This window comes from Protopterus annectens, chromosome 4.part1, assembly GCF_019279795.1.
Source record: "Protopterus annectens isolate FY-2018-M chromosome 4.part1, PAN1.0, whole genome shotgun sequence".
Taxonomy (NCBI): domain Eukaryota; kingdom Metazoa; phylum Chordata; order Ceratodontiformes; family Protopteridae; genus Protopterus; species Protopterus annectens.
The window spans coordinates 313,444,222-313,463,325 of NC_056734.1; the positions used below are offsets into that span (position 1 = coordinate 313,444,222).

At 37.4% G+C, this 19,104-nt stretch overlaps 1 protein-coding gene across 1 annotated transcript in view; it reads right to left on the reverse strand.

Annotated features, from left to right (window-relative positions):
• The window catches only part of LOC122801371 (C-C motif chemokine 26-like), a 34,547-nt gene that overhangs the window by 828 nt on the left and 14,615 nt on the right, over positions 1-19,104 (reverse strand). Inside the window, exon 3 of the mRNA XM_044070902.1 lies at positions 11,595-11,672. Coding sequence (XP_043926837.1) covers positions 11,595-11,672 — 78 coding nt within the window. The remainder of the gene's footprint in view (positions 1-11,594; positions 11,673-19,104) is intronic.

Genomic DNA, 19,104 nt, shown 5'->3' on the forward strand with positions numbered 1-19,104 from the left:
CTTGTTGCTGTCATACTGTTTAAATTCTGTAAAAGCCTCCTTGATCTAAGCTCTGTGACCTATTTTTTTCTGTTTTTTTAACTCATGACAGACAATATTATGGCTGAATGCAGGAAACTATACAAGTGTATCACTCTCCCTATGTTACCAAGTTCTCATAGAAAAGCAAGACGCATAACTTTACTCAATTAATGTCACAATTTACAGCAGACTAGACATTTTGTAAATCCATTGTCAGCCAAAATAGAATGGATTACAAATATGGGGGGGGGGGGGGGTATGACATCTTTCTTAGATTACAAGCCATCCCAACATTTTATGACATACAGTCAGCTGTCATCTTCGAACACCAGGTCAAAATAAAATATATGCTAGGCAAGCAAGATGGTTTGGATACTCAACAAATATGAAACCATTTGCATGAAGTAGATCTCAAAAGGAGTATGAAAGATGGGAACACGGTCATAGATTTGGAGGAAGTATTTCAGCCGTGCTAAAGTTGACCACAACAATTGTGACAAAATGAGCTCACCAATTACTGACACCACTGCAAGGCCAACACCAGCCAATGACAGCCATCAGGTTTCAGCTGGTAAGCTATCGATGCAAGGTGACAAAACAGGATAAAAAAATGATTGAGATGAGATTATCAGATGCATAGCTCTTCCAGGATTTTGCCTTCCAGGTATTTGATAGAAAAAAAACCTTTGTTGATATAGCACGACAGTGTTATTGCAACATAAATAACACAACTGTGTTATTGTAACAGTGTTTCCATGTATTGCAAGTCCCAGGCCTTGTTCCTTGTAGAGATTTCTTATAAAATGTTTAACTCTGCAGATTTGTCATTGCAATTTCTACTGCATCCCCTCTTCTTTGAGCCAGTGTCAATCTGTCTTCACTGTGTAGTTCATCATAATACCATAGTACCTGTGAAGGCCAAATTAGTAATGCCCCTTATGAAATATGCTTCCCATTTCATGGTCCACAACAGACGCATATTGACTAACCTTTATGAAAAGGACATTATTAACACAGAGGCACACAGCCCTTCTAACTAAATAAAGAAACCAGTAGCCATTCATTTGTTTGCAGTCTCCACATAAAATAAGCACAGTGTTTTGCCCTCAAGTCAAGACAAATAGATAAACATCCCCAGTAAACCAACAGACCAGGCCAGAACTATATGTTAGCTTTTACATCTTTAGAACAATCCATCCTAGGAAATGTTCACTTTAACCTTCTTCTTTGAAGCAGTTAAAGCTTTTAAGACATCCCTAATGGAGAAGAGAGTTTTTATGTGATCAGCAAATTCACTGGTAAAAGTCGTCTTACTCCCATCGTTCAGGTGACAATAACCATAACACATTTCAGAGGAAAAAACTGGTGTTGTTCCTGGCCCCAGCAGTCAATTTCTTCAGTGGTGGGTACATTCAGATATTTATTATGGCTGGCCTTTAACGGCACAAGTAGAGTAAATTTCTTGCTTGACTTTTTTTTCTGTTTTATTATTCGGCAATTTATTGTGTTCTGTTAGTTTCTTCCCCACTAATTTTGCTACTTTTAAGTCATGCATACCTGTAGTCCCTTTAGATGTATTCCTACTTCATAGCAATAGCTCCTTACGAAATTATGACATTGTTTGGAGATGGCTTTTTTCACCATGGGTCTTACAAACTGATGAAAAACAATCCTCCAGATTTATTAATCTTCAGTGCAGGACTAGTCTACTCCTGCACGGAAGCGGCCATTTAGGAGGATGACAGCAGCACGCCATGCATATTAATGAAGGCGCACTGCCTGAACTCCTAATCCTACACAAAGCATGGATGAGTGCAGGGTCGTGTCTGACAGCAAAGCTCTCAGAATAAACACTCCCCTGCAAAGTAGAACAGCAGAAAGTGTAAATAAATGAGCAAGACTGCTCATAGGTGTCTGCATATCCCCACTAACAGTCCCTCATGTGCACAACAGCAACAGGACATAAAAATAAAAAGAAGAAAACCTTTTTTTTTTTTTTTTAAACTTGGAGTACAGCTAACCGTAGGTGAGTGAGTGTGCCCACCGCTTAGCTACGGTTAAAGCAGCTTAAAAGAATAACAAGGAAGATATATGCAAATGAAGCAGCACAGCAATCCTGTTAGTGGTCAGAGCATCCACCTAATGACCAAGCATTCCCAGTTTAAGCCCCACTGCAGCACATACCATTTTTCATGACAAATCTCTATATGAACATTTTCTCATATTTTTTTTTGCTGTATAACCTACTAAATAACATTTAAATGTGAACTGGAGTACTGCATGTACTGCATTAAATGCATATGTGAAATGTCAGTGTCATAATGAATAAGGCATTAGTAAGCAAGTTTAAGCACAAACAAACAGTAGTAAGCATATAGAAGCACTAGCAAGTGTGTTTAACTGCATATGCACAGGGGTAAGCCTTACACAGATTAAGCAATGTAGAAGCTAACTGAATGTAAGAAACTGAAACTGGAGGTTAGCATTGCTTAGCTCCACGCAAGCCCATGCACACCCGCTTACAACTGCTTTAAAGTGCCTTAATCACTCTGTACCCAACGGTCCGTGTTCTGCCCAGCAGCAAAATAAACAGCTTCGACAAGGCTCAAACTCAGGACCCTGTACACTACACTACAGTCACAGCAGTTAACCACTAAGTCATCATAGCAATACATATAAATGAGGTATCAGCAAACTAATCCTCACCACAGGAAAATCAAATCAAACATGTGAACTGAATCTATGTACAGTGTGATGTTGTATAACCTGCCACAGGACATAAATATGTGAACTGGAGTACTGCAGTAAGCATAGATTTGAGGTGTTATTGTAATAAAGTGTAGAAGTCCCCAGGTCCCCATACAGAGTATGTACACATGAATCACAGATACCAGACACCTATATAACCTGTAATGAATAATAAATCACTGCCAAAAGGCAAATATAGTGCTAATTAACTATTAAGCAAAGCTAACTGCAGCACAGCTCAACTTAGTAAGTGTAAGCAATGTGCAGGATAGCCAATTCAATCCGCCTAGTGGTATACCTCTTTAAGCAGTGCCAACCTTAGGTAAGCAGGTGTTGTCATAGCTTAGCCTTTTCAAAACTGGCCAATCACAGAAAAGTGCAGGAAATTGGCCCTACTTAAACCCAAAAGGTGGGAATACAACTCATAACTGGTTGTAGCTTCCCCTTGCAGGCACTATGGCAGTAAGGGGAGAAGGAGTGTGCTGCCAGGTGCAGCGCTGGTGCATCCAGGAGTCCAAGGTCATGGCTGGACTCCTAGTTAAAGACCTTGCACAGAGACCGCTGCAGGGCCAGTAACATGGCTCCCAATATAAGGTGGAGGCCTGGGACCGTCTCACCCGTGACCTCACCAGTGTCACTGGCATACCCTGAACTGGTGAGTAGGTAAGGCACCACTATAACGACCTGAAGCGGCGTCAGAGGGACCTCTTGGAGGAGTGGCTCCAAGAGGCTAGAGCAGCAGGGGATGTTCCAACCATGTGTAAGTATCAGTCCACAACCTGTTTAATAATTGCCAGCTCAGGTATATCATGATTAGGTATGGCTAAATATTCCTCTTATGTCCCCCACAGCTGCAAAGGAGCGGGCCGCAAACCAGGAGGCCCACATCAGCCACCTGATGCAGTTGCGACATGAGGCAGGTCAGTAATATTCATGCTTTTACTGTCGTAGGAAATAAAAATAAAAGTAGTAGTAAAGTAATTGCTAGTATAAAACCTGTATTGTTAAGGGCAAGTACTGCACACACTAGAGAATATGGCAGGAAGAGTTTAATTTTGTTAGTATGACAATAAAAGTGTAATACCCTGACAAAACAGGTCCAGCTGCTGAACTATATATCTGTATTCTGGTATCATATAGTAATGTAGATTTGCAATCATGTAATAGTACTGTTGTATTAAGCACTGTTACCCACACCATGCAACATAAATCGAATGTGTAGGAATGCCTGTATATGACAGGTGTAATCCCCAGAGGCCATTTAGTACAACTGAAAGACACATAGAGAGTAAACAGGAAAAATGCAGACAAAAAAAAAAACAAATAGCACATGTAACTGAGATGTGAAGTGTTGTTTTTTAGCACACACAGCCACGGTTCGAATCCTGCCAGTGGCAGTAGTCCGCATACAGAATCATATCCCACAACTATACAGATATGTCCAGAATGTCTATTAAAGTGGCCCATATCTACTGAAACTGTCCCCCTGGGAAATCAGTGGGATGATCCCAGATGTATAGGCAGCAAACAGGAAATACAACTGCTTGACACACATCTATGACAAACATCTGGCACACTAGCAACTCCCCAATACCTTATGTGACTAAGAAGCCACTTATGTCCCATTTACACCCCAACTTGTTAAGCTGTGGTCAGAGTGTGTACAGTAACAGAGTGAGATGTATGTGCATAATAGTAATGTAGAACCTGGTACTGTGTGGGAACATTCAGGTAGAGCTAATATACATTCCTCCCACAGGTTTGTCAGATACCAACACTGTGCCCAGAAATACAAGAATGATATGCAGTCGCTCTGAATAATGAGGTGTTACACATCACTGTCACCCACACAGTCCTACAACATATAACTGTCTAGGAAATCTGTATAAGAGTGTGATTATACAAGGTCAGAATGAATAAGCATAGGGGATTAATAAGACAGAACGCTGTTTGGAGATATACAGCAATATCAATATAGCAGACACTATTGTGATGGACAGTGTTCAAGTTGTAGCAGACGCAGCCATGATCTGAATCCTGGGAGTGGAATTAAACTGCATACAGATTCATACACATGAGGCCAGAATGTCCAGTATATGTGCCCATATCTGCTGCCTGTCCCCCTGGTAAGTCTGTGGGATGGTCCCAGATGTGTAGCCAGCAAACAGGGAATACAAGTGATTGTCAACCATCATGAGAACACACCTGTTACTGTAGTAACCCCCAAAAACCATTAGGAGAGTAATATTGCAAGTATGTCCTATCTACACTCCCATGTTGCCAAGCTGTGACGAGAGCATGTACAGTAACAGAGTGAATAGTATGTATATATTTCTAATGTGTAATCTGGAACTCTGTGTGGCAACAGTCAGGTAGTGCTAACAAACATTGTTCTCACATGTACGTTGGATACAATGTGCTGATAAATACAGACTAATATAACCTGTACTGGTACTGTCCACCCTGGTATTGTAGGGGATTGTGAGTGTTGCAGTTTCTCTGAATAATAAAGTATCACTGGTCACTGTCACCTACACTGTGCTGCATAATATAACTGTGCAGGAAAGTATGTATATGTGTATGTTAGGTCACTAAAGTTGGAAGAGGGCAATATGCTAGATATGTCCAGGCACACCAGCATGTGGTCAACACATGGCCAGAGTCTGTGCAGAAAGAGCTGGATAGCATAGTGCAAAACATCAACCCAGAATCCGGGCGTATGTGTACAAACAGTTAGTCAGTGTTAACAAACAGTCCCTCCACAGGTATACCAGGTAAGAGGTGTATACTGCAGATAAAACCGGTTCATGTGTAATGATGTTGACAGCCATATCAGTGTCCAGTATAGGTCTATAGGGTAGTGTAGTAAGACTTGTAAGGTACAGACAACAGCACTGACAAGGAAAGTAATGTTTAGTACAGGAATATATTACTTGCTAAAAACCAAATAGTAGTGATAACGAACTCAGCCAGCAGACTTGGAACACAAAACACAAGACTTTAATTACTGTAAGCGCTTTCGGTAGAGACAATCTCCCCACCTTCATCAGACAATTAAAGAACACCAAAAACACCCATTAAATACATTGCAATGTTCTAATTAATTATGACATCATACTCCAATTAAATCAAGTGGATAAAAGGTAGAAATGATGATAAAAAATGCTTTCATAAAAACATACATATTATAAATATTCTAGGATTGCATATGTATGTATCACCTAATATTATTTGCTTATAAAATAATGCATGTATATATACACACACACACATATATATATATATATATATATATATATATATATATATATATATGTGTGTGTGTGAACAACATAGTTGTGTGTATATGTAATTAAAAATTAATTAGTTATAATAAAAACAAATAAAAACAGATATGCCTAAATATCTTCTTGTCATATATACTACCTAAATTCTACCTACGTGGATGTGAAGAGAATTATTTGTTTGCATTTAACTTCATTTAAAAACCACATCTGCAAACCCTTTGATGAACCCCATTCCATAACATATAGCAAGCGAGAAAATTTATAGATATATATATATATATATATATATATATATATATATACATACATATGTACCAACCGCTCTTAAAAAAGAAAAGATCATTCCATACGCATAAATGTATAAGTAAATACATATATACATATAAATATTTCCATATGCATATACATGTAAAAGGTGCCCAGTTGTCAAAAAACTATTCAAACTATAATCCTGACTATACTGTCCATGTGTTATCATAACAACATTCCCTTATTTTCATTCGTCATCCATCCTATCTTTTAAGTGCTTTTAATTTTAAAATGCACTTTATGGACACAACCTCGTTGAGTCCTGGGAAGGTATATGAAGCAGTACGAGTCTGCCAAAAGACCTCTTGTTCTTCCAATTGTAGCTGCCAGGGACACCCCTAAAGTGTGGTTGTACTTGTTGCACAATAGTGAAACAAAATAAATGGTCAGGGTTTTGACAGACATGTTTTGTAAGTGCATTATTCATGTCCCTGTTCTCAATGGCATATAAATGTTCATAAATCCTTTTCTTGAGTGGCCTATCGGTCTTACCGATATAAAATGCAGGACATACCCTGCAAAGTGCCACATAGACCACTCCTTTTGAATTATAATTGAATCTTCCATTTATCAAATATTCTCTCCCGGCCATATAAACCCTTGAACCCATAAAAATATGTTTACAATATGAGCAACAACCACATTTGCTCATTCCCAGTGTCATCCTGTTTGTTTTCAAGTTGGGCCTCTCCAAGAGGTTCTTTAAATTCTGACCTCTTCTATAGGTAAACCTAGGCTTTTCCCCAACTAGTTTGATAAGCTCCTGGTCTTCCATAACTACCCTCCAGTTTTTAACAAAAATGTTCCTAATGGCCTTAAAATCCATGCAAAAGGTAAAAAGGAAAGAGATGTTACCCATCTTATTATCATTGTTGTTATTATTAGATATAACATGCATGCTCCCTTCCCTAAGTAATGGCTGAAAATGGCCTGATTCTCTTTTGGCAATAACCTCTTGCCTAATATCATCCACAAATGTTTTAGGATATCCCCGCAAATGGAACATAGAATAAATATTCTCACATTCCAACAGAAAGTCATTTTGTTCGGACGCCATCCTGGCCGCCCGAACAAACTGCCCCTTCACAACACTTCTTTTCTGGTGAACGGGGTGCGAGCTGGTAAAATATAAATACGTATTAGAAAAAGTTGGTTTTCTAAAAATAGTTGACTTAAGTTTGTTGGACAATGAATCCTTACTAATTCTAACATCCAGGAATGTGATCTCATTCATACCAGCAGAATATATAAATTCAAGAAATTTGGTCATCTTGGAAATACTTTCGATGAAACTTGATATTAAATCAAAGGGACCTTTCCATAGAAAAAACATGTCATCTTGGTACCTTGTGTACCAAGTGACATTTTCCTGATAAAACTCATTTTGGAATAAACATTGATGCTCCCACTGTGCTAAAACACTATTGGCAAACGTACAGCCACAGGGAGACCCCATGGCAATACCCATGGTTTGGAGGTAATAGTTGTTTTTAAAAACCAAAAAATTGTTAGTGAGAATTACATCCAATAATGTTTCAACAAGATACATTTATTCACTTGATGCCCCCTTACGAAGCATAAAATCCACAGTCCACTCCACTCCTAATTGGTGTGGAATGACTGTGTATAGATCTTTGATGTCAACAACCAAAAATATATGAGTAGGATTATATGGAATTTTACTAATATTCTCCAAAAAGCCCCAAGAATCTCTGCAAATTTGTGCCTCAAGCCTCAACAGGGGCTTCAAAATGCTATCCACTAATTTGGCACAAGCGTACGTAATCGAACCCCTTCCATCCACTATTGGCCTAAAAGGGGGATCCACTATGTCTTTGTGGATTTTAGGGGTGCCAAATAAAGTGGAGATCCTAGGTGCTAGCATGGTAAGATATTGTAAAGCATCGTTGTCTATGGTTCCCTCCAAAAATAAATCATCCAAGATGTTCTTGATTTTGCTATAAGCTCTATTTACTTCATTAATGCTAGATTTAAGATAAAAATCTGAATTAAGATATTCAAGCATTTTGTTTTCATATACATATTCATCCATAAAAATCAAACCCCCACCCTTATCCGGTGCCATGACTCTAATGTTGCATTTATTAAGCATTTGAATAAATGCTAGTTCATTGTCATTAACATTACGACCAGAGTTCTTCTCTGCTCTGGTAGAGAGCTTGTTTTCCCTGGCCATGGCCCTCAAATCTAATTCACATAGTTTTTCAAAAGTACCCAATGTTCCAATAAGCGGTGGATTGAACACACTGGAGACTCTGAGTGAACTATGAAGTGATGGGGTGTTCCCTAGCATGCATGCTAAATTTAATTTCCATACAAAGAGCTTTAAATCTACTATGGTTTTCACTAAATCACATTTCCTGTCCGGAATGAAAGACAACCCTTTTGCAAAAAACTCAACATTAGCATCAATTGTTAACACTGTATAGTTATAGATTTTAAAGTCACCATTAGTATTATAAAGAATGGAAGGCCCCTGTGGTATGGATGATGAAATATGGTCCCCTTCAACTAGAGTCACAACTAATGCCTCCGCTGGTTGCCCCTTTTCTTTCTCTGATTGTGCCGCCGATTGTTGGTATTGTTGTTCGACGTTACATTCTTTGGGTTTACAGGCCTGTGAAAATCCTGATCACTTTCCACATAGTTAGCCCCCTCCCTTACTTGGTGGGGGTTAAAACATCCCCATTAGAGTGATTATTGTCAACATTGTTCCTTATCCGTTCACTTCTCCTAAGAGGTTGTTCTTCAACTTCCCCCCCAACAACAAAATCCTGATTGTCCAGGTTATTTTGATCAAGGTTCTCTTTAGCTCCTGTGGCCTGCAACCTCCAAACGGAAAATTGTCCCAAAGGTGGTGGGGGATAGGCCTTGTTGTTTTTATATTCCAAGATGTCCCTCTCTATTTTACGTTTTTTGTTATTCAACATCTTGGAAATTGAAGCCTCAATGCTGGATAAGATTCTAAGGTAATCATATTTATACCTTAGAAAATCTACATGTTGTAAAAGGAAAGATTCAAGCTTAATTAGTTCTTCCTGTAATGCCCCAATTTCAACGAAGTAAAAATTGATAAGGGCTTCCATAAATTCAAATGCCTGTTTATCAAACAACACCAGGAGTTCTTTGTGGAAAGCTGAATTATTAATTAGCCCCGCTGGGTATCGCCATTGGCGTAGACCCTTGGGAACAATGTGTTTCTCAATGCATTCTCACACACACACACACACACACACACACACACACACACACACACACACACACACACACATACATCTAGATGTTAAAGTACATTCTCTGTACTGTTGAATGATTGTGCTGGATGATATCTTTCTGAAACCTTCAGATTTATGTGTATCTGTCATGGCTTAGTGATAATTCACATTGTCTATGTTGTCCTTGGTTCGAGGCTTGCAGGATCTGTTTATTTTGTTGCTGGACAGAACATGGCCCGTTGGATACAGAGTGATTAAGGCACTTTAAAGCAGTTGTAAGCAGGTTTGTGTGTGTTTGCGTGAAGCTAAGCACTGCTAACCTCCAATTACAGTGTCGTACACTCAGTTAGCTTTTAAATTGCTTAACCTGTGAAGGCAGTGCTTAGCTCCATGCCAACCTGCACAAACCTGCTTACAACTGCTTTAAAGTGTTTGTATCACTTTGTATCCAACGGGCCATGTTCTGTCCAGCAACAAAATAAACAGCTCTATCAAGGCTCAAATCAGGGAACCTACACACTATAGACAGGGTGATTTACCACTAAGCCATTACAGATACAAAGAAATTCCATGTTTTCAGAAACATATCATCTAGTCCTGTCATACAACAGTACAGAGAATGTATACCAACACCTAGATGTCTGTGTGTGTAACTATATTAATACTGAAACAGATTCAACATATATATATATATATATATATATATATATATATATATATATATATATAGCTAGATAGATATAGATAGATATATAGATATTTATAACACTATATACATATATCTATTAATATATATGCACATATATACATGCATATGTCTAAGTCAACACATATATATGTCTACACCTATATGTCTACATATACACAGCACATTACATTTGTGTACCAGATATATATATAATGTAGGTGTATACAGACATAGTTATATATATGTTAGCAGATATATATATCTATATAGGTATAGATGGTTATACATCTGTAGATAGGAATGGCAGATTAACAGATACACATATGTCCACATGCACCATTAATGGGGTTGAGAGGCCCCATACACTATATGTCTTGCACGAATAGGCATCCCACTCACAGACAAACACATGCACCCTGCAATACTGACAACAACCCCCAACAAACTGCCCCTGTAGTCAGGGACTTGGAGACACAAGCCTTTGACAATCATGTCTATGGTAGTGAGAAGATCATACTTTGTTATGCAATTTACAAATAAAGGTATGGCATCTAGGTACAAACAGGCCATTGTTCCACTGTATTTGGTATTCATCAAACCTATCACTGAGTACAATGCCCCCTTTGGCATGTACCTAAATGAGGACATCCAACAACTGGAATGTCCACAGAGGTTCCTCACTAAAAGAAGACAAGTTGTCAATAACATGTTATAAGCAGGCCACCTCAAAGCCTTATCCACATATTCTGTCTCCTATAGACTGTTTAGGGTAGATCTATGCCTGACATACAAGGCATCATTGGACATCATTCTGATGGACTTCCTGCATATCTGCAAAGCAAACAACACCAGAATTACATATTCTAAAGACATAAGCCTTGCTTGATTTAAATAGTACCTGCTGAAGAGACAGGTATGTATCCCAGAAACTACAGCTTCTCTGGACCAGGCTCCCTATCCATGTGAAGTAGAGCTCCTCCATACCTCAGCTTAAGTGTAACTTTGACAACCGGATAGAGATAAAAACATTCATATGAGGTTTGGCACCACGTAACAGACATAAGACAGCCTGTAAATGGTTTATCTCCCTGGCCCCTGTTTGTGAATATCTCATCTCCCAAACCCCTGCTTACACTACCAAGGGTACCAAGACTTGTCAAAGATTTAGGATGCATGGCTAAGCTTAAAACATCCCTAGTGATCATTGACCTAATACATGTCTATGAACCTATGAATATTAGAATATGAGCCCAAGTTAAGTAATAAAGCAAGACAATCACAAACCTGTACTACTAGCTTACATACCTGAGTTCTTCTACTTTCCTCTTTACCCATGGCATTCCTGGATGAGCACAGATAGCTCCAGCTTCCTCTGTGAAAAAGCTAAACATGCGCAGAAGAAGAAAATGTTATTGAAGATCTTTTGAAAAACATTCCATTCTAGATCTACTCATTTTATTTTAAATATGTAAAATGACCATTACATCAACACTCTAAGTATGAAAAGGAATGAAAACATATTCTCTTCTGTGTAAAGATAAACAAATATGGGTTGACTATGCACTACTGAAATCCACTTCCAGACTACGTCTTTGGCTACAAGTGCATGAAACTACCACTTAAAAATCACAAACCCCTAACGCAATAAACAGCATGAAAGGTCATTTTAAGCAAATGGAGTCTCTTAAAAGTAAACCAATATTTTTTTTTTCACAGAAGAAAGCCCCTCTGCAAATCATTACCCTCAAAGAGGCATTCTTCTCTATATACCCCCTTAATTATATAGTCTTAGTCCAGCTCATTTAAATAATGATCTGTAAAATACAAAGAGAAACTGTCTTGGTCTCTCTCAGGATGTACAGATGGCATACTGTGTAACAATCTTTGAGTTAACACATGTCACTGCTATATAGGATCATAGGAGGTTACTAGGCTATTAGCCCTAGGGACCTAACAAGCCTAGCCATGTTATACCCTTGTTCCTTTATAGAAAAAGATATATAGTCTATATTAGCAATGGGCATCTAAAATCAGCACCTGCTACCCCTGTCCAAAAAGGACATAGGTGACCCCCCCCCCCCGGGATTAATTTATGGTTTCCAATCCAATTGTCCTAGTTAAGTTTAAATATTGTCAATGAGGATCTCTGTTTTGGTGACTTGGGAGTTTGTTCCAGGGTAGTGGCAACCTCTGAGAGTCATATCTGTCTCTCCAGCATGTACTGTTAATGTTGCAGGCTAGGTTATGGTCTCTAGAGTGAATGATTCTTGTCCCATTTGATTTGTGGATGTGTAGCATTTCCATTGAGTCAGGGTTTGAGACTGCTCTGTAGGTCAGGCATAAGTAACCTCTAAGTAGTCTATACAATACACAGTACCGTGACAGGGTCTTTAGTCTGTCCATGTAGGTCATGTGTTGAAGGCCCTGAATTTTCTTGGTGAGAAACCTCTGAAGTCTCTCCACCTGCTGCAGATGTCTGGTGAAGTATATACAGAAGGGAGCACTGTACTCTATTATTGGTTTGATGAGGGATGAGAACAGGGGAATTATAACCTCCTTAGTCTTGAATGCTATGCCTTTAATTATAATATACACAATGTAGAAAGCCTTCCTTATGACTGTGGACACAAGATGATCAATGCTGAATTTGCTATCAACCTGCATTCTCAGATCTCTCACTACTGAGTTAGAACTTAGGGGTGTATTATTAATATTGTAACTTGCAAGGACGTCTCTTTTGCTGAAGAGGATGATAACACATTTTTTGTAAAACTTAAGTCCATGACTTTGGCACCAACCATTTATCTGTGTAAGCCCATGTTTCAGTAAGTTGACATCATTGGAGGATTCAATGACTGTACCCAATTTGCAGCTGTTGGTGAACTTGGTAAGCCACAGGCCATCTATTTTCACCTGGATTGCTGAGAAAAAGATAGCAAAGAGTAGACAGCCCAGCACAGATCCTTGTGGAGTACCAGTGGTTACAGGTCTGCTGGTAGAGGTGGAATCCCCAACTTTAACTGCATGATTTCTGTCAGTGGGTCAGTTGGCTATCCATCTAATGATGTATGGGTTAATCCCCAGCTGGGTGAGTTTCAAAATGATGCCTGAGTGGGGGATCGTGCCAAAGGCCTTGGAAGAATTGAGATAGGCAGTATGTACTGTTTTGCCTTCATCCAGAGCTTTAGTGACATTTTCAAAGAAGTCTGACAGGTTTAACAGCCATAATCTGCCCTTAACAAACCAAACTGGTTTCTTATATCCTTGCTGATAACTTCCATAATGATCGTCTCCATGGCCTTATAGATATGGCTGGTTAGGGTTATGGGTCTATAGTTCCTAGGGTGACCTGAGGGGCCCTCTATGTGCAAGAGGATTATGGCTGCTGGTTTCCACTATGCTGGGAAAAAACAGTACTTAGACTGTGGTTGAAGAGAGTGCTCAGCTGTTTCGCTAGATCCTGTTTTAGACCATTTAGTAAGCAGCCGGAGATGCTACCCTGTCCCATAGAGGCTGTGTTTTTGGCCTTGGAGAATGTGATTACAACCTTCTCTTTGGAGATACAAGGTAGAGGACTGGTGACAGGCATGTTTTGGGATATGATTGGTAGGGACAGGGGGTGAAGTTTTTTTCCAAACTTATCTACTAGCAGGTTGATGATGTCCTGAGGTATAGTATTAGTGGTAATGCAAACTACTAATTTAGCACAAAGCTAGGCCTTCTGTTTTAGATTTTGGACATATCTAAAGAATGCTTTGTGATTATCCTTAGCTAGGGGTGCTATTCTAGTTTAAGAATTAGCTTTAGTTGACTTTACAAGGTGTCAGATTTGCTTATTCAAGCTTTGGATGATATTTTTCTTCTACTGAGATTGTACACTCTTTTTGTTTCACATCAGTTTCTTTCTCTAGTTGTATAACCTATTGATGTTAGATGTCCACCAAGGTGGCTTGTTTTTCTATGAGGACCTGTTTTGATGCAGACAGGTACAGCTAAGTCTATGCATTTGTATAGGTGTTCATACAGGGCATTATTGTAAACCTCAGAATAGGAGTCATTGTTGTTAGTGGTGGCAGAGGGGTTGAAACTATTTATACCATTGCTTTGAAGGCTATAGATTGCCTTGGAGAATTTTTTTTAATTTTTTGCTCCTGGGGTGGGGGTGGGGGGGTAGGTATGATCATTACTTCAAACAAGACTGATTTATGGCTAGACATTACCAGGGAGGGTTCCACACATGGGACAGTGCAGTGATTCCCTCATGTTGGTAAGTACTAGGTCAAGGACATAATAGCCCTTTGTGGGGGTGCAGATTATCTGTTCCAGGGTATTCGTGTTAACAACGTCTAGAAAACTTAGGGCAAGCATGTTTCTCAATCGATGGAAGGATAGTTAAAGTCACCCATGACCAGGGTGTTTGGCTGTATTGTAAGTGACTCAGGTAGGTCCAGATTGCCATGCGCTTTTCGTGGTTCATGGTGGGGGACCTATATCTAACAATGACATGGAGGTGGGGCTTCCCTACAGTTAGTTGGACTTGGTTTAACTCTAGGGAGTCGCACTGTTTAACCAGCCTTGATGTGTATTTGTCTTTCATTTTGTGGTATAAACATGTGAAATGCCCTTGCAGGGATGGGGTGCTCTCTGAGACCTTGAACCATAACTCTGTGACTGCACAGACATCGGCATCTTACAAAGTAAGGAGTGCTTCCAGTGAGTGCAGTTTCTGATTTAGACTCTTAGAATTAAGGAGTATAACCTTGAGTTTGTTTCTGGAGGATATTTTTACATCAGAAATGTTGTTCTTATGACATTGCCTAAAAAAAGCACAATGGGGGAAGCAAGTACTTTTGCCATTAACCAAAAGCCAAGATGTGACAGGTGAAGACCATCTCTGCCAAAGCAGTGTGGTCTATTGACCATATCATCCCAGGCTGACAAATACAGGATTTCCCAGGAATGATACCAGAAGCTAAGCCAATTGTTGAAGTTGATCAGTTTTTGTTTGTACTGAGGCATCATCCTAAGTGAAGGTAGAATGCTGCTTACGGCTACGGACATACCTGCCTGGGATGCATAATCTGAATGTTCAGTCATGTCTCTCTTCATATAGTCCAGTGAGGTATGTCTCAAGTAATTCACTCCAACATGGACTATAACAGTGTCATAACAGTAGAACACAGAGAAGAAATACACCAGACTCCTCCAGTGGACCACCACAGCTGGAAACAAAACTAATAGCTGTGCAAGTCGGTAAATTGACAAAATCAGCAAATTCCAGGAATAAAAATCACAATAATTGCCAATAAAACTAATAGTATTTTAGTAAATCTAAGCAGTTTTGCCTTCTAACCGAAGGCTTCATTAGAGATAAAAATCATCAAATATCATGACTTAAATAAGCCTTCTAATTCTACAATCGCCAAATCAGATTGTTACATAAATCAAAAGACCATGACTAGTAAAAGCTGCAGTTCATAATAAACAATATAAATAGACCAACATTTTCTATACACATACAATAAAACCTTCATTGAATGTACTCTGAATAAACCAATGAACTATTTATTTATTAAAAAAATGAAAAACTAAAATAATTAATTTAGTTCAAAGTGGCAGCCCTGTGTTTAAGAATGCAGTTTATGGACAGTATAATGTTAAGTACTGGTTTATTTTTAGCATCTAATTGTAACTGCCAGTTCAGTTCCTTTAATTCAAGGAGCAATTTGTTGTTCTCTCCTCTGTCTGTCATATTCACTCTGTCAATAATAATAAAATCTCTTCTAATTTGGACAGTACAATGTGTGCTGAAATAGTGAATTATTAAGTTTAAGTTTAGATTTTTTATATCATACACACATTCATATATTTGCTCTTTAACTGTCATGGTCATTTTACCTGTGTGGAATGTGGGGCAGGTGGTGCATGATGCCAGGTATACTACTATTTTTGTTTTACAACTACACATACCTGGACAGGTAAGAACTTCAAAACTACCCTGTAATTGATCGTTCCCGCTCCACTGTCACCTATAATCTTCAATCTACTCTGGCTATAAATGATTTGATGACAGAATATAATTTAATAGATCCCCTCCGCACTGTTAAAAGTATAAACAAGAATGATATATATACTTATTATTCTAAGTGCTATCATTCGTGGTCCAGATTAGACTTCTTTCTAATTTCAGATTATATTTCAAAATATATTGTGGACTTTACTACAGAACCCAGATTCTTTTCGGATCACTCAAGAATTTCACTAAAATTGAACATAAAACCCAATATCAAAAATAAAACTATGTTTAATAAGTGGACCTTAAATAATAACTTATTGTCAAATGAAGATATTTGCAAACAAGCTTCAGAAATCCTAAATGAAATGGTGAATAGTCTTGAATCATCTGACATTCCTTATGACATACAATGGGCTGCATGTAAAGCAAGATTAAGAGGTTTATTTATTAGTAAAGCTGCTTTTTCAAAAACAATACTTTAAGAAAGAGGAATTCTTAAAATCAAGAATTTCTTCGTTGGAAAATCATCTTAGTCTGAACTATGATGCTACTTTAGAAAAACAAATTTTTGATTGTCAGAAGGATTTAATTCTACTTCACCAAAATAACCTCTCCTTAGCTGAACAAAAGCTACTTGCTTCATATTCAGAGTGGGCCCAGGTTCCATCTAAATTGTTAGCGAGAATTATTAAAGTTAACTTCAGAAATCCAAATATTACATCTTTATCTTATAATAACAGATTATATAATACTGATGAAGAGATTATTCAACTTTTCACCTCTCTTTACACTGAGTTATATTCAGGTTCTTCTAATTCTGTTAAAGATAATCACTCAAAATTCTTTTTAGACTCTTTGCAGTTCCCTAAACTTAACGATAATCAGCAAAACTACTTTCTACCCTATATCGGTACAAGAAATCTCGGATTCAATAGATAATCTTAAATTGGGTAAATCTCCGGGACCTGATGGTTTTACTCCAGAATTTTTCAAAACTTTCAAATTGGTAGTTCTTCCCTTTCTATTTAAAGTTTACAATCACATAAGAGTTAATGATATCTCAGATATTCATTGGAACACATCCAAAACCATTCTAATTCTAAAAATAATAAAGATAAATCTGACCCAGTAAATTATAGACCCATTTCTTTAATTAACGTGGATATTAAGATTCTGTCATCTATTCTGGCTAACAGATTGAAACGGATTTTACCCTCAATTATCTCGTCAGATCAATCAGGTTTTATGTCTCAGAGACATGCTTGGGATAATACTCTATCTTTAGAGACTATACTTCATCTCATTAAGAAAAATCCAAACCCTATATATGCTTTGATTATAGATGCATCAAATGCCTTTGACAGAGTATGTTGGAACTTTCTATTTCAAACTATGTTATGTTTTAATATTCCCTTATTCTTTATAAATTTTTAAAAGTTTTATACAAGAATATGTTTACTAGACTATACATTAATGGTCAATTTTCTGCTCGATAAAGATCACTAAAGGAACAAGACAGGGTTGTCCATTGTCCCCTTTTCTTTTCAACATTTATTTAGAACCTTTGCTATTGTTTATTACTCAAAATACTTTTCATAACATCCCTAGAATTCTTAATACTAATATTCATTTCTCTGCTTTTGCGGATGATTTAGTAATCTACTTTCAAACTCCATTATCTGATTACAGAAAAATAATGAATTCTATTGATTATTTTTCTTTGGTTTCCAACTATCTTTTAAATTCTACAAAAACTCATATTTTCCCTTAAATCATTTAGCATACAAATCTTTTTTGTTCCCAGACGATCATTTTCAGTTTACTTATAATATAAAATATTTAGGAATCAATTTAGAACACAATAATAGATCTTCCTTTCAAAATAATATTAATAAATTATGGAACTCTATATTGTCTGATATGGACAGATGGAAGCATCTAAACCTTTCATTTCTTTCAGGGGTGGCCATTATTAAAATGAATATTCTGCCTAAATTTCTTTACCAATTCTCATCATCTGATCAGATAATTTCAAAAAAATTTTTTGAGTCTGTAAATAAAGCTTTGGCAAAATTCATATGGTTCCCTAAATCTGTTAGAATTTCCTATTCTAGATTGGCATTTTCGAAGGACAAGGGAGGTTTGGGCTTACCTAATCTTTATCTCTATTATTTGATTGTCTCATCCAATAAACTTCTTACTATCTCTAAATTCAATAACACTTCTTATCCAAATCACTCTTTATGGATAAAATTATGGTATAATTATGTCATTTCTAATAATTTAAATCCTGAAGCTATTCCGTTTATCTCTCTGGATAGTTTATTTATTAAAAATATATCTACAGTATTTAAACAAAAGATTAGAGATTTCCAAACCTTACTCAAAATGTGTAAACTAAAAAAGATTTTGCACCATGTTCAGCCAATTCATCTAAACCCAAATATATTATTGGACAATAAACTTTTGAACTTAACAAACTATCCTTTAATTAAAAATCTAAAAGTAGGAGATGTTTTGAAATATCTTGACTTGCCTTTATCTGAATGGCGTAAGTTATTGAAAGTAAACTGGAATTACTCACCAATTCTTACACAACTAAGAGCAATAATTAAAAACAAATTTGTATGTCTGGTCCCCATAGACTCACAATTGAAAAATCTTAACACGATTATCAAAATACTTTCATCATCTGATAAAATGCTCTCAAACTCATATAAATTAATTAATTCTTTAATGATGGACCACAACTGTCTTTTATCTAATGTTTGGTTGAATTATAATTCTCAATTGTTAGAA